This window comes from Pleurodeles waltl, chromosome 5 (genome assembly GCF_031143425.1).
Source record: "Pleurodeles waltl isolate 20211129_DDA chromosome 5, aPleWal1.hap1.20221129, whole genome shotgun sequence".
NCBI lineage: Eukaryota > Metazoa > Chordata > Amphibia > Caudata > Salamandridae > Pleurodeles > Pleurodeles waltl.
Genome location: NC_090444.1, coordinates 745,708,448 through 745,733,376, shown reverse-complemented (window position 1 = coordinate 745,733,376; position 24,929 = coordinate 745,708,448). Strand labels below are relative to the sequence as shown.

Below are 24,929 nucleotides of genomic sequence, written 5' to 3'. Positions count from 1 at the left end.
TAAAATGCAGAATAGACCAGTTAGTGCAATCTTTAAAATACATTTCTGATAAGTGACATCGCACTGTTGCCAGTAAGAGACAAGATTGATTTGATCACGGAATATGCTTTCCTGGCCACGGTCTGTGGATACCTGAGAATATACATTATCAAGCATTCTCAAACAAGATTTCTTAGCTTCAGCAACCTATTTGTGATCACCATTAAAGGCTTAAAAATTCCATATTTGGGAGGTGGTCATTGGGATATGAAGTTTGTTCTTTTTGAAATACTTCTGCACACTTTGAGCTCCAGTGTGCCTTGAAACAGCCATTAGGGTGAATGTGATACATTGTTGAAATGCCAATAACATTACACAACATGAGATTTGGAACTAAGTGAGTGAAATGCAAACATGAATGTTCCCTTCATCAGCTTCACTCCAGAACCTTGGCTCAATCCCCAATGAGGTTCCTGATTTCACATTGTGCAGCACTATCAGTTCAAAATGAGCAAGCCTACATGGCAATTGAACACTTAGGCAGGCGCGGCCCGTCCTTCAGGGCAGAGGGGCCATGCCCCCCCACCATTTGCCCCTCATGAAGAGTATCTGTCAGGCTGAGCAAAGGTCAGCCTGACAGACACTCTTCATGTTCAGGTCAGGCAGCCAGGAGCAGACATGCACCTTTTGCGCAGACTCCTGGCTGCCTGGGATGAACTTTGCTGGGCTGAAGAGGTCATCCTATGGGTGTGACCTCCTTGGCTCAGCAAAGGTGCCGCGAGGCCCCCACTCCCCTGGGTGACGAGGAAAGCATCACCTATTGACTTTGACCGGGGCGCTTCAGGTTTAAGCCCCGAAGCACCCAGGGCGAGTGTCAATCAGTGACACCTCGTCACAGAGTGGGGTGGGGTCAGCAGTCTCACTGGCAAACAAAAAAACTGATGGATTAAAGCCAGATCTGTGACTGGGGGTGAATGTTTGATTTACTCTGCATTCCGTCCATCATATGTTGTTTTTTAGACCCGTTAGTAGCATTTGTTACCAGCCCTTTACTAAGGACTTATAAGTAATCCTAATATGTCAAGCAGGTGTAAGCCAACATTACCGTTTTTAAGGAGTGATAACAAGCAATTTAGCAGTGGAAAAGTGAATAGAGTCCTAAGATCAACAAAAACGAATTCAGCAAAAATAGGAGGGAAGGGGGCAAAATGTTTCCTGGAAAACCAACCTAAGTCTGACAGTCTAAAAGCAGGTATGGTGAAATATTACTGATACCATCTCTCAAACTGTATTTAAAATCCAAGCACAAAACATACTGTAAGTAATCATCCTCCCTCCAAGAGTACCAGATTGTGGAGGGGTTAAGGAATATATAAGAGGGACAAAGATGGAGCAAATAGAAAAGTAAATCAGAATAATCTTTTACTTTCATCATTATATAGCACAAATTGGCAACGAGATTAGTGATGCAACCTTCAGTGATTTGTGGAGCCCATTGTGACTGGCTAACAATATCTTGTCATAAGGGCAGTTTGTCAGGAGTCGATGGTTCTTTCCTCTCAATGGTAAACTTGGTGGAGGTGCTGAATATCGGTCATTTACAAGCCAAAGAAAGTAGGGTTGTAATTGACCATTGCCCGCATAAATCAGGCACCACCCTTTGACGGCATCAGCATGCTGCTGACACACAAGTCAGACATCATCCTTTTGAGACATCATTGTGGGGGGTGTTGTTAATTCAACACACTGCCATATTGAATGTATTGATGCATTGCTACTGTGTTATGCATACATTAAAAACCTGAAGTGTGTGTCTCTACCAATGTTCTGGTGGCTTCTCTGCAATTGTGTACTGGGAGTATATACACACCTTAAAGGACTTTGGTGGGTTTCTGCCTACTTTTTACATTGTGGTAAGAATAAGGAATTTCTGCTTCGATCAATATATTTTGAATATCGAAAACATCTTTGTTGTTAAAACACCCTTTGCAAGCTAGAGCAAGGTGACTCTAACAAGTTTGTCCGGTAACATGGCAAGCAGTGGTCATCTTTACCAGTTGCCACATTTATTGCAGAATCCTGGGAAGCCTGTGCTGCAATGGAAGCAGTGATTTTCTGTTTTTCAAAAAATACCCTGTAGCTATTATTAATTATTCACCATTTTAAAAGTTTGCTTTACTGTTTAATTGTTTAGGTACAGAAGAGCAGAACATTTTTGATAGTTTGGCTGAACTCCGTCTGAAAATGAAATGGATTTGTGGAATGTATACGTAGTAGCTCAAAAAAGGCTTGCAGGACATTTCTCTGAGGAATCTAGTGCTGTGGTTGAGCGCTTCAATTTTTATGCGAGAAAGCAACCTGAGACTATTAATCAAAATATTGCTATGTTAAGAATGTTAGCATGCTCTTGCAAGTTTGAAAATAACGTTGATCACTACACTCTTGATCAAATTGTTTTAAATTGTGTATAAAGGAAAGTGAAAGAACATCTGTTATGATGGGCCAGTCCCACTCTTGAGGAAACAGTGAGGATTGATAAAGATATTGAAAGGTCAGCAGAGTCAGTATGAGTTTGTTGTGGTGACTCAACTGAATCTGAATGTAAATCTCTCTCAATGCTGTTAACAAAGCAAAGGATGGGGCTTTTAAAAATATCAGGTTTCTGTTTTAGACGTAGATCTGCCATGCATCTATGTAAATATAGGAGTAGTCCTGCGCTAGGGTAGAAGTGTAACACATGTAAAAAATAAAGGTAATTTTATGAAGATATGTAAAAGCAGTAGTGGAGCAATCAAAGTGAACAGTGTGCAGTATGATTGTGAAAAGAACTGCTTGACAGAAGAAGAAAATGTTCTCAACTATACAGCTATCTAGTGATGAGGGTATTCTAGCAAATGAGAAATGTCTTCTTTGTAGTATGTTTTTTGGAGTTGTTAGTTAACCATTGTGGCTGATCCTAGTTCGCCTATTCCCATGCTAGCCTAATATACTTTCAAGTTTTTGGGTTAATAAATCTTTGAAAGGACCAGATATCAAAGTGGTTGCATATGGAGACAGTGATGTAGAAACATTAGGATTTTTTTAGGATTGTCTTAGTTTTCCTGACAGAGTTATATTTACCAAGATTTATGTAGCCGTTAATGGAAAAGACATAATTGGCTGGGTTGTCCAGGGCCAGTAAGGTATTGTGTTAAGGCCTGATACTGAAACCCCTGTCATGCTGGTTCAGTAGAAAGAAAATGATCTAGAGGACATTTTGGATAGGTACAAAGATACATTTTCTTTAAAAGATTTGTATCACTCAGGGTTTGAGCATAACTTTGTCCTGAAAGATAGTGCTATCCCTCTCGTTTATAAAGTGGAGCTGGCCACCTCGATGTTAGGGAGGACTTAAAGAATCATCTTGAGGCATTATGCAAGAGTGGTATAATTGAGTGTGAACTCATCTGACTGGGTAAGTGCTTTTGTTATAGCTACAAAAAAGTGGGCAGATTTATTTGTGTGGATCTTAGATCTCTCAACAAAAACATTCTGAGTGACTGCCATCATTTACCAAACATGCAAGAGCTATTGACCTTTATTGAAGATGCAGAGTGTTTTAGTATCATTGACTTGAAATCTGCTTACCACCAGGTTGCCGTGGAAAAAAGAGTCTCAGGTGTTGACAACATTTATAACACATTTTGGTGTATACAAATATTTGAGATTGCTGTTCAGGTTAGCCTTTGTAGCTAGTGTTCCAGGATGACATTCTCATACATGCACACAATGTTCAAGAGCATACTTGCATTTTGGAAAACGTTTTGTGCATCCCTAAGGAACATGGAATTGACATTTCAAATGAACAAATGTAGCCTCTTGACCAATTCTCTGGGTGAGTTAGACCATATGATTTCGTCAGATGGTATCAAACCAAAAACTGGTTTGATCGGAGTGTTGAGGGCTACCCCTTTCCCTAAAGACAAAGTTCAGCTGAAGTCATTTATAGGCATTAGTTATTATTGTTCGCACTTTGTCAAATGCTATTCCACCATCATGGAACCTGTCAAGAAGATGCTGAGAAATAAGGACACATTGATATGTTCTAGTAAAGAACAATCAATGTTTGAAAATATAAAGTGTTCTGTCAAGTGTTTCCTTCACAGAAAAACATATGTTCCTGGCCAGCAGTGCATTATTTCTTCTGATGCTAGTGCACTTGGTATTGGTGTTCTCTGCCAGAGGGTTGGTACTTGATTGCATTTGCATCAAGAATGCTTAAGGATGCAGAAAGAAGCTACAGCACTATGGAGGGAGAAGCCTTGGCATGTGCCTCGGGTATTGAAAAATGTAAGATGTACATTTGAGGTACACAGTTTGTTTCTGTGTACTGCTTACAGGCCTTTGACATATATGTTGGGTGAAAAGAGTATTAGATCAGCATCCTCAAGGTTAATTTTCTTTCAAAGGAATAGGAATGTAATGTTGAAATTCATATATATAGCTGGTGGCTTAAACTCAAGGTCTGATTGCTCGGCACTTCTTCCTTTGCAGGATTAATGGGAATCTGCTTGTTTACTCAATCATGAATTTGTTTTAGCTGAGACTGATATTGGTGAACACTCTCAAGGCTGCATTTCTGAAAAAGGGTGGATGACGCTTGTGAGAAGGCTTGTACTATGAAGTTAGTGTTGCAGTACTTGCAAGATGGCTAGCCATCTGTTAAACAACATAAGGGAGATCTTTTACATTTTTGCCATGTTTCACAAATTAACTGTTGATAACATTGACCTTTTGAGAGGTGCCAAATTGTGCCACCTGTCAGTCTTAGTGTTAAGGTTGTTAATATTGGGTTAATATAGCACAGTGTTTATGTGGAGATCAATACCAATTGTATGTCTAACTTTTCGGTGTTTACATGCTGCATCATTACTTTGTTCTACCTTTTTGTTGGAACTTAATAAAGAAACTTTAAAAAAAAAATATATCAAATAAAGGTTGTTAATATTGCACATTCAGGATATCTAGTAGCAACTTCTACAAAGAACATTCTGGGATATTCTTTTTGGTGGCCAGCTATAAACAGACAGGTTTAAAACATGATTAATATGGAGAACATGGCGGCCGGCGAACAGCAGCTGAGCGGGTTGCGGGGTTTGTTGAGCTCTGCGGAATAGCAGAGGAGCTGGAATTGTAGGAGCATGATAAGGAAGGCCCCCACCCCCAGTCTTACCTTTTTCGTTCTCGGGTGGGTGGGCGGGTGCGCATGCCGGTCTGCGATCGCGTCCTGACTCTGGGGTTTTCCCGTCGGGAGCGGAGACGACCGGGGAAAGCTGTGGCTATTGGAGGAGAGACGCCCTGGAAGTGAGAAAGTTGTCAGGACCCACACCTCCAAGGTCGACCTGCAAGGAGTGAGTGGGGGCAACACTGGCAGAGACAGCATCAGCGAGGTGACGATACAAAGCAAATAGAAGGAATTGGCTGAGGCCTCTAAAGGAGGAGGGAAATGTTCCCTTGCCTATCCCTCGAACGTACCTACATCTGAAGATAAGTCCCATAAAGTTTTTCAGGGAGGGGAAACGTGGAATACAACTTTAAAAACAGCTGGACTAGATAGTTTGAAGGGGTGACCCCCCCACCCCAAGGCGGTGGTAGAAATAGGGGGGCTTTTTCGTGAAGGGAGTGATTCAGTTCACCAGCGTGTGCTCGGAAAATTTCTCCCCAAGGATGCTAAAACTATTTCAGGACGGAGGAGACCTCAAAGCCAGGTAGAAACGCAGGGGAGGAGAAAGAAAACTGTGCAGACACCTCCCAAGCGACAGCAGAGAATTACCCCCTCGCTTAGTTCCTATTTTAAAGTGAAAAATTCAGTGGAGCCCCTGTTCATTCCCCTCTCTGCCCCACATTGTGGTAAAGGCTTGAACGGTGGGATGGAGGACTCCGGTAAGGGGCAAGAAGATACAATCTTAACCCCACTGATGTTGGTGACATCTCAATACACCGTGGATGCAGGAGGGGGGGGACCTCAGGGAAGTTGACTCAGGAACAATGAATGATGGTTTGGGCCTCGCTCAGGCCCAAAACCTTCCGATAGAGGAATTAAGTAGCCCCTCAGGATGCTCAGGTGGAATAAGCTCTGGAACTTTGATGTCCATGGAGTGCATAGGACCTCAGAGGTCGCACTTGGGTGGGGTTAATGCACAGGCCCTGCAGGCTGGCCCTTTAGAAACTTTGCTTCATTCTCTAACAAAGGAGGTTAGGCAACGCTTTCTGGTGTTCCAAGCCAATCAGAAGGAGATCCAGGAATTCAGCGAAGGTTTAGCAAATAAATTGGATTTACTGGCTCAAATAACCCAGAGTTTGGATACTGAAGTAGAACAGTTAAAAGAGGGCTCGGTGAAGAGTAGACAAGAGATGGATGAACTGAAGGTTAAGAATAAAGAGACCCTTGGCAAACTGGAATCATCAAAGAACAATGCAAGAAGAAACAACATTAAGTTCATGAATGTTCCGGAAGGGAAGGAAGGTGAAAATATCAAGGCATTTGTGGTGGAATTTTTGATACAGAGTGATGCCTGGGAAGGGTCAGAGTCGGTATTAAGCAGTGATATACGGCTGGTGCATCGAGACCCTTTCCGGAAAGCTGTAAACAGAGTTAAGCCCCGGAGGATCTTGGTGAACTTTCTCACTTACACTGTGAAAGAAAAAATATTGTCAACGGCCTTAAAATTTGGAACTTTAAGTGCAAAAGACTGCTCCTTCGAGGTTAGATCGGATGTCTCACGTACTACTTCAAATAGGCAGTGGAAGCTAGGCAAAAGGATGGAGGACTTCAAAAAATTGGGAGCCACAGTTCAGCTGAAATTTTCTGCAACTCTGAGGGTTATGAGGAATAATACAATATATAACCTAAGAGACTAGGAGGAAGCTGATAGTCTTTTGGAGGAGTTCAGGGGCACGTAGTGTGGGGTCTTCGCCTCTTCCTTGTGATCCTTGTTTTGTTTAAATGTGAAAATTGCCTTCTGTTTTTTTTTTTTCTTTTTCAGGAGTTTTGTATTTAGACCCAACTGTGCTCAATGGGTTCATTAGCCAGTTTGAAGAAGGGTAGGGTTCTCCAGGGTGGGGAGTTCACAGGGACAAGGTAGGTGGAGCGGGAGGACCTGGGCGGAGTGGTAGGGGAAAGGAAGGAGCATGGGGGAAAAACAGATGTGTGCCTCACCACAAAGGAGCCCTAATGACAGTTCATAACTTAAAGGAATTCATAAAGATGAATAGAGATATAGGGAATGGCCGGTAAGAGGGTTCATTTCCTCTCCTAGAACGTGACTGGTCTCTGGGTAAAACCTAGGAGGGACTATATTTTTCAGTATATAAGAGATTCCCCGGCTCATATAATAATGCTTCAGGAGTCACATCTTACAAGTACAGAGGCACATGAAATTGTTAAATCCCAGAGGTGAGTGAAACACATGGTCTGCTCGGATAATATGTCCCATTCTAGGGGGGGGGTCCTGATCGTGATGAAAGTCCAGTCAAATGCCTCAATTCTGCAGCACAAATCGGATGGGAATGGCAGGTGGGGTATTGCGGATATCAAAATCAATAAAAAACGATGCTTGATTTGGACTTATTCTAAATTGCCATTATCCTTTTAATTCGGCATTTGGCCGCGTGCTCATTTTTAAATTGCAAATTATTATGCTTGTGTGTCTGCTTAACTTGTTAAAATTGAATAGGATTTTAATTATATTTTATCTTAGGGCATTTTAGCTTTAGCTTAAACCACTTTCTACCGGAGGGTGTAGTGTAGCCATTTTTAATATAGCTTCTTGCACGTTAGTTTAACATACTAGGCCACTGTGCACTTTGCCCTAGATACATTTTACTCAGCCTCGCACTGTTATTTTACAATAACCAGTTTTACGGTCTTGTTTTTATTTCCTCCTATCACACTGTTTAGCTTAGTTTAGCACTGTGTTCTCAAACAATGCATTCTTTATCGCCCAGTGCTTCAGTCAAGGCTACAGTGTGGTACATTGCCGGTAAACGTGGTAGAAGTTTAGTCTCTAGTATTCGTAGAAAATACACATCCTTACGTAGGGCCATTTTCTTAGAACATCTGCGTGTTAGTTATAAAAACACTTTCTAGTCCTAATACACGTCAGAGGGAGATTTCGACCAGGAACCTACAACTAGATGCTGACTGCCCCGTTGCAGATGCTGATGCAGATTACAGGCCTTTGCTCAGGTATGAGGGTTGGTGTCCTTCCGGGGGAACCTGAAAGGCAGGCTTAGAGCTTCACATGCTGTCTCAGAATATAACTTAGAGAGAACATAATCTAGTTGCACTATGATAGCCTTATTCTTGTGCTTCACTCTCATTGTTACTATTTCAATCCTACTGTGTTGTGTAGTTCTGGTTATTGCAGCTCACTCTGCTATCTAAAATAAAAACATTTATACATTAGCCTGATACTATGGCCCAAACACCTGGACTTATGCTGAGAATTTTTAGACGCCCAGTATCCAGTCATAATGTCAGGTGACTTTATTGTTGTGTTAAATGACTCACTGGATAAATCAACTGGAAGTAGATCTTTGGGGTGTCAAAAGTCGCAAACATATATTAGGGCAATAATGAAACAATTTGCGCTTGTGGATCTATGGAGAGAAACTCATGGTCGATCTCAAGATTTTACATATCATAATAGGAAAGACAAACAGCATTCTGGGATAGATTACTTTTTAACAGCCAGGTCACTTAAAAGGGCTATCTTGGACATTCAGCATATTGCAGCACATTTGTCTGACCATGCAGCGGTGGTTTTAACATTGGAGGGTGTTGCAGAATGTTATTCGAGAAGATGGACGTTGGACCGATCACTTTTTAAGTGATCCTAGGGTGGTGGAGTGCCTGAAAATTGAGGCTAGTTTTTTTTTTTTTTTTTCATTTTTTTTTTTTTTAAGCTCAACATGAACTCAGCGTCTCCTCATGTAGTTTGGGACTCTTCTAAAGCTTTTATTAGAGGGGTCCGGATTAGTATTTCTGCTCAGAAAAATAGGGACTACAAGAAGATAATACAGAACATAGAACATGATATTACCCGTTTAGAACAAGAACTATTAGAATTACAGAAGGAAGGAAAGGACGGTGAATCTATATGGACTAAATTGCTATCCAAACGGGCCTCTTTGGCAGCCGTGATAAAAGCCAGAGTGAAAGGCAGGTGGGGCGCAAGCAAACTATCACACTTTGAGTATGGTGAAAGCACAGGCAAACTGCTGGCCTGGAAGGTCAAGTCGGACCTGGCAAGAAATGAAGTAGGAGAGATAAGACGCACTGCCACCAGGAAAGTGCTGAGAGAGGCCTCTGAGGTGCAAAAGACGTTTGTGAGCTTTTTTGAGTCTGTATACTCTGAAGTCTTACCAGAAGCAGCAGCATCCAGGCTGGAACATTTTGAGGACTTACAAATGGGGAAACTCGTCGACGAAGACAAGGTAACTCTCATTGGGGGAGATTGCTCAGGCCATTTCCAAAGGCAAAAGGGGGAAGTCAGCAGGGCCTGACGGCTTACCAATTGAATTCTACTCAGAGATGCGAGAATTAGTAAATTCGGTTTTAACAAAGCTCTTTAACATTATTCTTGGAGGAGAAAGCTTCCTTCCAAAATCATGGGAAGAAGCAGTGATTACCCTTATATTTAAACCCGGGAAGGATCCTCTATCTTGTGAATCTTACAGACCAATCTCCCTACTCAATAATGATTATAAATTATTTGCTAACATCTTGGCTAATAGGCTGAGTGTGGTGATGGGGGGATTGATCCGGGGTGATCAGAAGGGCTTGCTAAAGGGACGATATATGCATGAGCTGTCTCACGAGCTCATTGGAGCAATACATTTGGCAAAGGCAAATAAACTTCCCCTGGCAGTTGTAACATTAGACACCACTAAGGCCTTCAATAGAGTATACTGGGGTACCTTAATATTATTTTAGAACATCTCAATTTCGGGGTGAACTTCTGTAGGGTTTTGAAAAACATTTATAAAAGCCCATCAGCCAGATTAGTGCTAAATGGCAAATTAACTATGGCTTTTCCCATTACAAGGGGAACTAGGCAGGGCTGCCAGCTTTCCCCATTATTATTCAATCTCTATATTGAACCGCTAGCTCTTATGATTTAAGAGTGACTTTCTAATTAAGCCATTCATTTACATGGGCTGGGAAAAAAAATCTCTTTATGTGCAGATGATATCATGATCTATACTGGAAATTTGTCCTTCACGCTAGATAGGCTTGAGTCTTTAACGTTAGAATTTGGCCAGATGTCAGGGTATGCAGTGAACATGGCCAAAACAGAAATCATGGCATGGAATATGAATGAAGAACATAGATTAATAAGAAATCTGATAAAGTACTTTGGTGTTAAGATTTGCAATGACTTGAAGGACATTCCAGTAGAAAACCTGAAATGTGTGACACGAGAGATAAATAAACTTCTGTTGAGCTGGTCAAATCTCCCGCTAACTTTATATGGAAGAGTAAATTTAATAAAAAATGTCCATTCTCCCCAAGCTTACTTTTCTTTTTAATATGATTCTAGTACATTTCAAAAGGATAGGGGTACAAAAACTTCAAGCTAAAATTGATAGCTTTATCTGGGCATCTAAGGGAATCAGAATTGCAAGAAAGAAGCTTAGAAGGAAGTATGATAAAGGAGGGCTAGCTCTGCCTGATATCCAGCTATATGCTTGGGCCTTTCAGTTAAAGAACCCAAAAGACCTGCTATCGGGGAAGGATGGCAGACAGTTAAAGGAGGTCATGTCAAAACGTGAGGGGGGAGACGGACAAAAATGTTTATATGAATTCGGTCTCCCCAAATTTTACAAAAGAGTAAGACTGAAAGTTCTACAATCTGCTGGTCTGCTATGGCACAGACAAGGAATATTACAAACTTATCTTACTGTAGTGTTTATGCCACCATATGGGACTCCCCGGGTACACCAGAATGCCTTAAGGATTCTCTGTCTCGACCCTTGAGAGAAGCAGGCATTGTGGAATGAGGTCAGGTATTTCAAGAAGGGAAACTAAAATCCTGGGAGGAATTTGTGTTAATGACGCAGGAATCTTTATCTAGATTTAAGTATTATCAACTACAAAATTGGGCCCACTCCCTGCAAGAAATGGGAGCTGACACAAATGAGTTGGAGGAGCTGCTGATTAATGGTCCATTGGGTGGGAAAGAAGTAGCGGCTTACTACAGCTTATTTTTAGACAGCCTGGATCAGGATTTCCCTGGTAATTTATGGGCCAATCTTACTCAGAGCGAAGAGGTTTCTAAATTATGGTTAGTTTCATGGCGGCTCCTCTATCATGTGGTGAAGCCTGTGTATTTGAGAGAGAACCACCTCTTCATTCTTCATAGGGCATATTATACTCCCAAGAAAATAGCCATATTTAGCCCCAAAGAGAACATGGCCTGTAGGAAGTGGGGCCTCTCTGGGGCTGATGACATTCATATGTTCGTACTTTGCCCCCAGATCCTGCGTTTTTGGACAGAGGTTTTTGGAGTGTTATGTACGATACTACATTTACAGTTAGTGTGTACCCCAGAATTAATTCTCTTTGGCTTGTCCCCCAAGATACATAGTCTGTATGGTTATAAAAGGAGCTTGCTGTTTTTCTTGATATTGTTGAGTATAAGGGAGATCTGTAGGCAATGGACATCTCCAACCCCCCCCCCCCCTCCCATGATCCGAATGGTTGACTTCTGTGGCCACAACATGTAACTTAGACCTGAGTCAGTTCTGTGCAAAAGATTTAGCAAACATGTGGAGACCTTGGTTAAGGTGGGTGGATCAGGGTGCTCTTCTTATATAAAAAGCTCTCATTTACAGGCCAGCAGTTGTCAGATGATTGTTATATCGGACGGAGACACAATGGTGGATGGGTTCACATATAGTCATGTCTCCTAATCCCCAGACTTCCTATTATGAATATTCGGATCTTTCCAGGGGCGAAAGAATGGAACATGGGTTTCGATTTCAGAATGGAAGTAAATAATGTAAATGAGGACACATCAAAAAAGAGAAAACAAACAACAACAAAAAAACATGATTAAGATGTATAAAGAGTGTCTGTTGTCTGCCAAGCAATGGAAAGTGAAAAATGTTTTTCTCATTCCAGTTTCTTTTCTGGAGCATGCTTGGGACAAGCTGGCTTTGGATTTTATGGGATCATTGACACAACTGCTAGGACATACGAGATATCTTGTGTTAACTGCTTACTATTAAAAGTGGACATATCGTGATTTTGTGGCTGAAACAAGTGCTCATGTTGGAATTAACTTTCTGAATAAAGTTTTTACTTTGGAAGGTTTTCCTGTTGAACTAGTCATGGACGTTGGTGTGCAACTGGTGTCAGACAGGATGGAGACATTTTTTAAAGATCAGCATATTAAACATTACTAAATACCTCTATACAGCCCTTAATCCAATGGGGCTGTTGAGAGGGTTAACACGTTTCTGAAGGAAGGTATTCATTTTCGTTTGACATGTGGTTTAGATGTAAAAGAATATTTGCGGCAGAAGGCATTAGCATAGCAGAATACAACGCACAGTACTGCCTCAGTTTCTCCGTTTGTTCTGTTGATAGGGAGAAAAGCTAGGACATGTCATGTTACTAAGTGGTTAATTAATAATGTGGAATTTATGAATAGGACGTGGTTTGCAATAAAGTTTGTTCGTATGTCAAGAAAAAAACGGATAAAATGAAGAGATACTAGTATGATAAACATGTTGTCTAGATTGCCTAATGTTAGAGACTGCATGATGATAAAAAAACACGAGGTATTGGAGACGTAAGGTTTATGGACATTTAAATGTTAAAGCTTTGAATCGTAATTTTGTAAGGTTGGGTGTTAGTAGGTGGTTGTCAAAACGGAATCTGGTCTCGTTGCAAGAGTTTCAGAGCAAAATTGCTGCTGAGAGGTTAAAATATTCTTGTTTGTTGTTGCATGTTTGTGTCTGCGTTCCTGGGGCTTCTTTTGTGAAGTGTATGAAGGGTGTGGAGAATAGGTGTCACATTTCACAAGCTTAAAATACATTTTGTTCCCTTTCTGATAAAGAAAACACGTGTAGCACTGTTGACTCAAAATTACTTGCTGATAGTGCAGGCGCAAAGAATGTGTGGCCAATGCCTTTTCACCATAAATCTTTACCAACTGACTAAAAAATGAACAAAATGTCAGACATCACAATGCAGTCACACGTTGTGGGCGGCTGTATATTTGCATGATTTTGAGAAATAGTTTAATTATTCTGATTAATGTACTTAGAGTTCAGTATTTGTTTGGTGCTTGTAACTGCATGCTTTATTTGTTAGCAATTTTCATTAATGTTTGTGTGAAGTGAGGAGATGTGGTATTCTGTGACATATGTAGGGTGATTTTGGTATGTTTGAATACGCGAGCCGGCGCCTGCTTTCTTCTTCCATATCTCTGGTGTCTGTCAGTTTGATTGGGATCCATTACGTGTTTTTTTTTTTACCCTATAGTAAAACGCTTCTTAACTCATCCGGTGCAACCTTGTTAATTTACGTGGCTCACCACATACCTCAGTACATCATGGGCAATGTGTTTGTTTAACAGTTTTGGTTTCATGCCTGCCGAAAAGGTTTCTTGGGGCGTGTCACTAGAGGGCAACAAATTCTTAGACATTAGATGCAAGGCGAGAACGTCTCATTGGAAGAACTATCGAAACTGTATTTGTAACGAGGTCTCGTATGCATACAATTTGACAGAGAAAATATTAATGAAGGAAATATTTAAATCATACCAAGTCTTGACTAAACTACAATTCATGCTGAGCGTTGCCTCGGAAAGACTATGCCTCTGTTGACGAATGATAGTGTTTTTAAATGTAGCTTTTATTCTTGTGCGCTGTGAACATGTTTTTTCTGTTATTCTGTTAAATGAAGGGTACAATATTAAAACAACTACATGTCTATTATTTTTACAGCTTTCTGGCATTTAATGTGGATAAAATTGGAAATCTGACGTTCCTTTTGAAAGCAGTCAGCTTTCGGGAAAGAGTGCTACAAAGAGGTTTAGCGGCCAGACTTTATAATAAGGTAATGTAAAAACGTGAATTGCCAAACATCATAGTAAATGACTAGCGCAGAACTTTATGAAGATGCAAACGAATCGTCACAAAACTGTCCAAAAAAAGTGTTGCAGTGATTCTTGTTGCGCACGGAAAGTTTAAGGATGATCTGTCATGTGGGGGCCGAGAAAAATGGGGCTAAAAAATGGTTGCGTTTCTCATATTGATTTCCATGGGATTCTTTAGACACGACTGTAGGCCGAACCACTAGACGTAATTACACGAAATTTGGCTGAAAACTAGCTGTCGGTATGCAGATCACGCTTTTGCTTATTTGCAGTAAATCCATTCAGTAGTTTTTGAGAAATATAGGGAAATTCAAAATTGTTTATCTCTGGCTGTGAAGTATTTGCGAATAAAGATGAGCTTTTGCAGGGAAATGCACAGCTCTGATTGGCTGGCAGTACTACAAACCAGAAAGTGTTGACAGCCGTCTTGGGATTAAGCCGAGTCCCAGAAAAAAGTTAAAATAAAAGGGGCCAGGGTAGGGACACCCAGACCTCTTAGCACTGGTGTGTGTGTGTGTGTGGGGGGGGGGGGGGGGGGGGGGGGAGGTGTAGAGGGACCACTCCAGAGCAAAAAACATTTTCTTTGATTATTTTTTTGCGCTGAGTTTGCGATATTTGGGAATTTGCTGCAAACGTTTTTTTTTAAAACAAGCACTGGCTCTGTTGTGTTGTGTTTTTTTTTTTTTTTGTAATAGGCCCCCGGGTGGGCCAGGTCCAGGCCCCCTGCACCCTGGGGACCATCTCCCTCTGGAGCAAAGTGTAAAAAAACAAAACAAAAAAAAGAGGGTCCCTATGGGGGCCCCCATGCCCCAGGGACCACCACCCCCAGGAGCTATGTCCTGTTGGAGGGTGGCTGGGCGGCCCCTCCTCGTGGAGCCACTGATGGCCCTGGGGACCGCCACCCCCAGGGCCGGCTCCTAGCTATTTGCTGTGGCTTGCCGGCTGCGCTCCCAGATAGCCCATAAAGGGCTTTTGATAATTTATTTTATTTTATTTTTATAAAATTATATGAAAGCCCATAAAGGGCTATAAAAAATAAATAAATGAACCCTCTTAGCTCAGTGGGAAGGTCGCAGACCTTCACACCAAGATGTGGGGGTTCGAGACCCGCTGGACTCTTTTGCATTTTTAAAAAAAATGTTATAGAAAAAAAGTATTACATATTTTTTTTTAAACTTAATTTTTATTTTAAATTGGAGAGAAATAACTCATCCTAAGTATATCAGACATCAAAGCCTAAAAAACTCTTTCTCCCTCTCTCTCTCTCACTTTCTTTCTCTCTCTCTCTCTTTCTCTTTCAATCAATTCTCCCACTCACACACCCATTCAGACACTTAGCACCCACTCACAGACTCACTCAGACACTCACATAGCCACTCACAGTCCCACTGAGACCCTCATGCACTCACTTACAGCCACAGTCAGTCCTTCATGCACCCACTCAGTTCCGCACTCACTCACACACCCACTGAGACCATCACACACCCACCGACACCCTGATGCACCCATTGACAGACCTGCACACATACTGACGCACCCACTAAAAGACTAATGTAAGCACCCTCACACCGAAACAGACCATCTGACAGGCACTCTGGCCCCCAGATACAGCCTCTCACACCTGTTTTCACACCCACAGAGGCTGCGGCTAACTTTCACAGTGAATGCGCACAGGGTCGTGCACAACATCGGGTTGGGTGGCTAGGGGGGGTTGGCCGCAGGCAACCGCTACTGCACACAGGAGAAGGCAGCGCACAGGTCAAGGTTGGGTGCTTTATAGACAGTTGGTCTCAGGGCGGGTGGTTGGGTTCACGTATAGCAATTAAAATTACTATACGTTAAAAAAACCTTAGGAATTCACTGAAAAAAACAAAGGTTACAGGGGCGTTATAGTTAGGTTCTGAATTTACTCATACAAAATCATAGAAATTCAGCAGTTTACTAACTAAAACTCACACCCTAAGGTAACTATAACTCGCGCCTTCGCCATGCACAGCTAATTACTCCACATATTATATTATTGATGACATATTCTATGCCATCTTTCATACTCTCATTGCAACATTTGCAATAAACCTATTCATGAGACAACTGTACATGGCGAGGGCGCGAATTATAGTTACCTAAGGGCGCAAGTTTTAGTTTTATATATATTAATATTAGAGAGAGGGGGCCTTGAGATTGGACCTCTTCTACCTATGGTCTGTATGGGCGTCAACATTTACACTCTGATTCCATCCATGACAGCATAGGGCCCTGTAGCAGTGTGAGTGGCACCATTTGGGGAAGAATGGGACATCATTACCGACCACTGACATCAGACTTGTGTGAAAAGTCTGCTTTATTGAAAACAGGTGCACATAACAAAAACATTCGTGGGCCTTTGCCTTAATAAACTACCATCCTCACTCTACAAACAGTTTACCTATGTTACTCACGCCCACCCCTACCCTGCAACCCTCCCCCCCACCTTCTTCACTATTGCAATACTTTATTTCCCCCAGGCTGATTTGAGTGATTGCTAGCTTTAAACTCCCTTCCAGTTTAGTGTTATTCTGAACCTCTAACTGACATAATTTCCAGTGAACCTATAACTTTCTGGCTCGTTCAGGAATGATCTTGTCTGCCTGTTCCCTTTCAGCCTGGACTGCCGCTTTCAACAACCATAAACTTCTATAAATCATGGCAACTTGACATGCTCCCGTCACCAGAAAAGGGTCCAACTAGACTTTTTATGCCCCTTCCAATCACTAGGCGAAGGAAAGTTTAATAACTTGGTCAGCCCTTCTGAGATTTGCAGCAGATATAACTCCATACTGAGAAAAGATATATGTACCCCCTTCTCCCCTGAAAGATTTTGAGTCCTCAAAGCACAGATCAGAGTGCTCTAATATAGTAAGACGTCTGTCTCTGCAGAAAGAGTGCATTACTTTATTAATCTTTCGGGTTGCCCTCGCAATAGCTGCTGGCTTTGTTGCCCCACGCCAAATCTTCCACAGAACAAAAGCTATCCATACTATGTGGAATACAGCCCACTGCAGCTGAACTTCCCTCAGATCCTCCTTCGTTCCTTTTATTATCGCTAGACCTTTCTCACTCACCATATCATTCTCACCCAGGTGCAAGATCAGAATGTCCGGGCACTGTCCTCTCACCAAAAGCCTATTCAGGCACAGCAACTGCTCCTGCCACTGCAGCCTCCGTTTCCCATGCCAATTCACGCAATATATATCAGGGGTGAGACCCAGGTTGGCCCCCTGGCTGCTCTCTCTAGCTTGCTTCTGTGCCCATTTTATGAAGGAGTGCCCCAACAGCCAAATCAACAAACCTGCGGTCTCTGGGATGAGTATCGAACCTGCAAAATCCAGATTCACCATAGGCATTGTTGCAGCAATTCTTCTACCCCCGTCGCACATACCACTTGAAACAATCTGAAACCCATCTGCCCACCTTCATGATCCGCTCCTTGCTCCAACTCCTCTTTCCCGCTTCTGTAGACGTGTCTGTACTAAAGGAGTTGTGTACCAAAAGCAGCCCATCCACACCCCCACCACTTTGTGCAAAATAACTGATAGTTGAAAAGCTATAGCTGGCTTTTTGTCACTGTGTATGAACACCAACCCGATACTCCCCGAGCCCGATACACCATGAGCCCGTAACAACAAATCCTGCTGCAGTGGGCAGACCCCCTCTGAAGGGTATGCTGTCAGCCACACAGTTTTCCCTTGTCCCCTCTGATTAGTTCTAGACCTGCTGAGCCATATCTGAATTCTTGCCATGCTCTTGTGAGTTTCTTCCCACAGCAGACCTCGACCACCTAATAAATCTGAGACTCTAAATGCCCTAAAGAACATAAAATACATCATAGTACTAAACAATATAGTCTCCTCACAGTCTTAGCACCCTTGGGCAGCATTGATATCACCTCTCTCAACAATCCCAGTGTCACTGGTCTCCTTGTTGGCCTTGCACTACCTTCTTCCATGGCCCACCCTTCTAACATGCATCTGCCCAGCTCGCCTGCTGATGGGGCAAACCCTTAGACCAGTTTTCCCATAAATGCCATCTCAGCTAGTTTACCTGAAATTGTCACCCTCAATTGTCTTTTTCAATCAACATCAAAATATATTGCACCATGTCCTGTATTCTTGCCCATCCCTCCTGTCGCTTGCGAGCCCCATTATTCAAAAGGTCACTCCAGGCCTGTGTGTACACTTCCACATGCAAACTGCTAACAAGTTTGCACCAGCTGAAGCATCCTCTGTCTTCTATTTTCCACACTTCTGGCGGCATCTGGGTCTTGGTGGGCTCTGTGTCCGTGGTCAGCCCATGGGATCTCTCTCACTGTGAATGAGACAAAGCATCTGCAGTGTCGTTGCCCACTCCTGGCACGTGTCTAGCTCTGAAAGCTATGTTATGCCCCTTTACTACTCACATGTTGTTGATCCTGAAAATCACTGTTTTGTGACCCAGCTCAGACCCCAATACAATCACAGCTATGTCCAGGGGAAAAAGTCCAAGAAAGCAATACTCTGCCCACCCCACTTCCACTCCAGAGGCCAGTCTGTACTCCAGTATATGCCAAAAAGCCCTAACCTCCCATACTCCCACCCCGCGTCCGAGAATATTTGGGCATCCCATTCCACCTCCTGCCATTTCAGCAAAGGTATCCATTAAAGGATCCCAGGAATAGGTGCCACTGTGCAGGTCCTCTTCCATACCAGCCAATAGCCTCACATGGTGTTGGAGTAACCGGTGCCCTGCCAGACAAACCCAGCCGCCTGCAAAATGTCCTACCTGCCCTCACAACTCAGCACACAAAGTTCAGATGTCCAAAAAAGCACCTGGATTTCCTTCACTTAAACTTTGTGTTTACTCAGCATGTCGTCTAACAGCAACCTCATTTACAGTTTCCTGTCCTCTGGTAGGTGAGCCACCATTGCCTCCAAATCAATCTCAGTTCCCAAAAAGGCTTAGACTGTACTGGGACCTACTGTTTTCACAGGTGCCAGTGGCACTCCTAAGTCTCTCATAATGTCCTGAAACCTGCCCAGGAAACTCTGACATTGTTCTGAGCCTGGTTCGCCCATTAAGAAGAAATCACCCATGTAGTGTGTAGTGTGTCTATGGCTCATCTGTCTCAAAAATACCCATTGAAGGAAGGTGCTGAAGCACCCAAACAGTGCACAAGATATGGAACAGCCCATGGGCAGCACTTTTTCCACATGCCAAAGCCCTTCAGATTATGTCCCCAGTTGCTCAAAGTTGTTGGTGTGTACCAGCAACAAACAGAAAGCCAACTTAATGTCACTCTTGGCCATAAGTGCTCCTTGTCCAGCTTCCTCTTGTAGCACCAGGGCCACATCCACTGTGGTATATGTCAGTGACACCTGCTTCTTGGGAATACAGTCATTCACTGAATTCCCTTCAGGCCAAGACAAGTGCTGAATCAATCCAAATTGTCTATTTTCTTTTTTGGGGGACACTATCAAATTCTCCATCTGCCAGTCGGTAAAAGGGCCTGCCATGCGCCCTTCCTGCACTTTTGTTCAGTTTTCCCCAAACCACTTGTCTGTGTGTGTGCTTACCGATTTCAGATTGTCTGCCCAGCGCCACCTCCTTAGTCCCGCATACTCCAGTTGAAAGCTCAAGTGAATCCATCCATCAGGATTGCCGCTCCTCCCTGCTGCTCCTACTATGTGAACTCAATCTGTCCAGTTTAACTGGAGTAGGAGCTTTTGCCTGCAGGGCCCTCGGCACCTAGTCCTCCCCAGAAGTTTGTAGGTGCATTTCTCTGTTGGCCTCTTATGTTTTCCTGTTGTTGCTACCAATGTCGCCCGTGCCCCCTGAGTCATTCCCACATCCGTGGCAGTTAACTAAGGCAGGTCTGCCTGAACATTTGGCGCATTCACGCCAAAACGTACAATACTCTCTTGTGCAGATGTCTTTGTTGAAATCCCATCATGCCCCAGTCTGACTGTTCCTGTTCCCACCTCCTGTACCCTATTCTGTCCTCTACCTGAAATGGGCTATAAACTATTAGTAGCCCGCAGGCAACGAAGATTGTTTGCCCAAATTTTGCTGGCCCCATAGTATGCTGCCATAAATCTGTGTCACTTTACCCCCACTGTATGTCCGGGTCAGCACTATACATGCCGTAAAATCCTCCTCGTATTGAACCCCTGCATAATCCCTGTTATTTACTTGCTCCTTCCTAGTGACGTCCATATATTTGAAGAGAGCGACCAACCTCTCTGGGTATTTTTCATAGTATACGCTGGCATATGTAAGGAAGGCCACTGTCTTAATTTTCCATCATGACTGCCACTTTAGACCATTTTCCCAGCTCGTATTCCTTCTTTTGAACCCTCTTTTGCCCATAACTCCCTATGTGGCAGCTTCAACATTTCTGCATACTCCCCTTTTCGACTTTTCTTTTTGGTCCCCCAACATGAAGTGAGCCCCAGTGGTTTGGAAATCTCTATGTTTGGAGGCTTCTTTACCTTCAGTTCCCTTTCTCTCCAGGGGCTCTGTTTTGGCCGCAACCTCAGACTCCTTAGATTCCCCCTCTTTTGATTGTCCTTTATCTGACCTCTCTGATGACTGCCCTGTCCCTGTGACCACAGCTGCTAGCTACCCCAGCCATCCAACTCCCTCCCAGCTCACACCAGCTGTTCCCAGCTGCCCTCCTTCTTTCCTTTCCCCATAATTTTGGGTAACCATTTCAGATTCCCTGCTTCCAGAGGTCCCGGCACTCCCCTCCACTCCCCTGCCATCGCTCGAGCATTGACTAAGGCCCACCACCCTCCCATATATATGCACAAGTCCTCTCTGCTGCCCTGAGCAGGCTCGCACGTCAGACTTGATGTTGCCGAACGCGCTCCCCTACTCGCTTCGTCGAATCAGCGTATCTTGGCCGCCACATGCTCTTCACCAATCTTCTGCGGCTCCGATTGCACACTCTGTGCCCTGCTCCGCCCACCCAGGGCTGTTCTCCAAACCCGGGAGTGGCCCTGCCCGCTTACCATGTTGGCCCCCACAACACTTTGTGGCCCTGCAGGCTAAGACGGCCGCTGCAACTCTTTGGACACCCTGCATCCAGGCTGAGCCCCTTGCAGCGGTTCTGCTGCCACCAGATTGAGGTGGCCCATTTCCCTGAGAAGCCACAGTGCCTATGTGACCTTGGCCTCATATGACATATTTGATCAATCAATATCTTTAAACTCTTCTACCTCACTAAACAGTATCAAGATCGTACTGTGAATATGAACAGACCCCAACTACACTCCCTAACAAGCAATAGCCAGACATACTAGCAAAGCGTTAACCAAACAGGAAACATGCTACGCAGCTAATATCAGCCGCTGTGCCACCAAGACAAAATTGTGGCTGGCCTCCTAAAATGTCCAGTTATATGCCTGCTGGGGTAAATTAAGCACAGAGCAGTCACGGACTGCTCCACTTCCCCAATCATCCCGGGGGAAGACCTCCCAGTGGTTGGCTGCCCCCCTTCCCAAATCCCCATTGTGTGATCGTATGTACACATTTGCCTGAAAATGAGTGCACTTCAGTGCTAGGGTAGGTTGACTAGTACATTCATTTTCTCTTTTTACAGGTCCCATTTTATTTTTACCTTCTCTTTTTCTTTTCATTTTTAGCGTATTTTGTGACTCCCTAAATGGGCCAATTGCTTGCTGCATGTTTCATCTGCAGAGCACAGCATACCGCACGACCACGTCTGAATGAAGTGTCGATCGTTAATTGGTTTATTCGTAGTGTGACACTATTTTACTATTCCAAGCTTGCCAAAATATTGGTTCTAAACATAGCAGTCATGCTGGAACTTTAAAACAATATATACTTTATACAATACCTTTGATTACGAGAGGGCTTCCCACTACCATGTTTAATTTTATTGCAGGTGTATGCCCTCCTTGTTTAGGCAGCAACATGATTCCTTTTTTCTACTTATATTCTTTAAATGTATCTTGCATATGTGATTGAGTTTGTGTGTTTGTGGTTTTGGAAGAGGTTGAAAGGCAGAATGGGACAGAGTGCATGTATGTTGTCTTTTTGCTGACAGCACAGCTCTGAAACACAGATAGACAATTACTGTCCTATAGTTCTGAGCTTTATTGTCAGCAAAACATACACTAATGTAGAGATGTTTTGAGTTAACAAATGTACATAAAACACTAAAAATAAAAAGCTGAGACCACTTGTGCACTGCAGCATCGCAGAAAGGTGCATCATGATAGGCACACTGGAGTTTTAAATGCCAGATTATCTAACTGCAAACCATCTTTTCCTGCAGTTTCTGTATGATTTTCTGGATTTTGGGTATAGCGCATTATATGTTGAGCCTGCTCTTTCATGTCTCTCTGTTTTAGAGTTTAGACGTGTTTCCATTTAGTGCTTGATAACGAGTATCAGCTACCAGTCGTATCAGGTAGTAAAATAGTGGTATATTATATGAGGTACTCGGTGGAATGTCTTTTTGTACCAGATTAGCCAGAAGCAGTTTGAGGTATGTGGAGAACTCCATGCATTTTAGTTGAGCCTGCTCTGGGAAGTTTTTTGTACTTGCTTTATTTCTGACAGCATATGTACTGACATCCGGTAACCCGCTAAATGCTAAGCCTACCTTTAAATATAACCACCTGTCTTTATTTGCTTTTGCTGAAGCCTGCATTCTAACTCAGGAAAGGCATACCACCAGTTAACTTTCACAGTGTTTTGAAAACGCTAGCCTTTTTCATTTTTTGTTTTGGATTTAAAAAAAGGTTTGTAGGGGAGAGCACCGTGAAATGAAAGCGTGCTAACAGTTGAGAAACACATAGTGAACTTCCTGAAAAGTCACCTAATTGCTTAATTTTGAAAAAACGCTGACTTGTTTCATAACCATTTAGTTCGAATCTCCTGTTGCTTAATAAACAAACGTGAGTGCTTATTAACGATATATTTTCTATACCACACATTTTTACATGCTTAGGCTAACCCAGGTTGCATTTAGGATTCCTCCATCTTGTGCTAACCTCACCAAGATCACGTGGCAACTGTTGTTATTCTTGTTCCAGATAATGAACTGTCAGGCTAGCACTAATAAACTGAGAAATGTTCTCGGAGAGACATTTTTTTCAATCCTTACCTAGCCAATGACATTTCGACAGTCCCAGGCTATTGTCAGAGAGTGTATCAAATTGATGTCAAACTAACTGTAAGAATGCCTGCAAACTCAATGTAGTACTGCCATGAGCGAAATTTTGAATGTACTCTCTAGTGAAATGTTTCTTATTGCTTGTTCCCTAATGGTGTGATTTCTGAGAATCATTTACTCATGTAGAATGCATGGATGTCCTTGTTTAGAGTCCTATAAAAGGACGTGTAGATTTCTGATTGGGAGAGACCCTTTCTCCCCACCTTAGGGGCGAATCTACGTTGAATTTAATTTAGAACTATACTGAATGTTTGGTGCTTATAATTTTTATGCTTTGCCACTAAATATTTTTTGTGGCATTCTCTATGATCTGTCTATTAATTGTATAAAGCATTGAAATGACAACCCTTGTCTGTCATCCTTATGAGAATGTCTATCACCTGCTACTGTAAATGATTTGATTTATTAGAAGTGACTGCTCCAGTCGGGAGCACCAAAGTCCGCATTGGGACTACACTGTTCCCGGTCCTAGTTGTTGGCGCACCATATGAGTTGGATTTTAGGTAGTATGTTACTTAGCGCCAACACATACACAAGTTATCTTTGATGGAGTAGGCATCTGTCCATACTCTTCAAGAGTTCCTCTCAATTTCAGACAGCTTCTCAGTGATCATGTTTAGGGCTGGCACAGACATATTGTTGCTGGCTATAGCCGTATTGCTTCTGCTGAAAGTTATGCTGATTGTAAAGCCCAGCACCCAAATGTAATGCCTGATCCACATATGACATCCTACAATGAGGATGAAGTCCATTAACAACCATTATAGCCTAACGCAGGCAGCTATTTGAATATTCCACCCACCGAGGGTGGAGCTCTCAATATTCCAGCGTTCTGTTTTCACAGATATTTAGAGGTGACCTTAGCTTTGCCCCAGAGAAGTATTCTGTTTATACTTAGGGCTATCTGTTGTTTGGATGCCTTGTTATGTATTCCATTGCAATGTCTGTGAGTCCATTTTCCACATTAAAGTATACTCAAAAGAAATTCAAATAATGTATCTCATAAATGCCTGCCAAACACAAATTATTGTTTTATTTCATTTTTGTTGCTTTGTCACGTTTTTTATTCTTCTTTAAGCACCAGCAAAATGACCTCCTTTTCTCTTTTATTTTATTTATTTATTTGCAATTTTAAATAGTGCTGACATGGCCCGAAGGCATCAGAGCACATTACAATACAGGGTAACAGCGGGTTGCATTATGAACTCGGACGTTTACATCAGTGTATGTATATAGGAGTTAGCAAGGGACAGTTACAACAATAGGACAGGTGACATGAAGAGTTAACAATGGCAGTCAGGGCACAGTGGAGAAAGTAAATAAGTCTGGCCGAGGGTGAATTAACTAAGATGTCTGTCAAGTAGGAGGAGCTTGAGGCCTTTTTTAAAGGTTGCTAAGCAGGTGGTTAGACGAGGGAGGCAGAGAGTTCTAGATTCTAGCGACACTACCAGAGAAAGACTGGTTCATGTATCGTTCTCGCCTTAAGGTGGGTGGTTCCAGGAGCAGGAATTGGGCATTTCTAGAACCCCTGTTTCCTCTGGATATTTTGAGTTTCTCGTTTAGCTAGGATCCTGAGGAAGAGT

General features: G+C 42.7%; 1 protein-coding gene across 1 annotated transcript in view; it reads left to right on the top strand.

The window, feature by feature from the left end:
* ACOXL (acyl-CoA oxidase like) overlaps positions 1-24,929 on the top strand; it is a 981,865-nt gene that overhangs the window by 583,625 nt on the left and 373,311 nt on the right. The window contains exon 15 of the mRNA XM_069234707.1: positions 13,978-14,089. Within this exon, the coding sequence (XP_069090808.1) occupies positions 13,978-14,089 (112 nt within the window). The remainder of the gene's footprint in view (positions 1-13,977; positions 14,090-24,929) is intronic.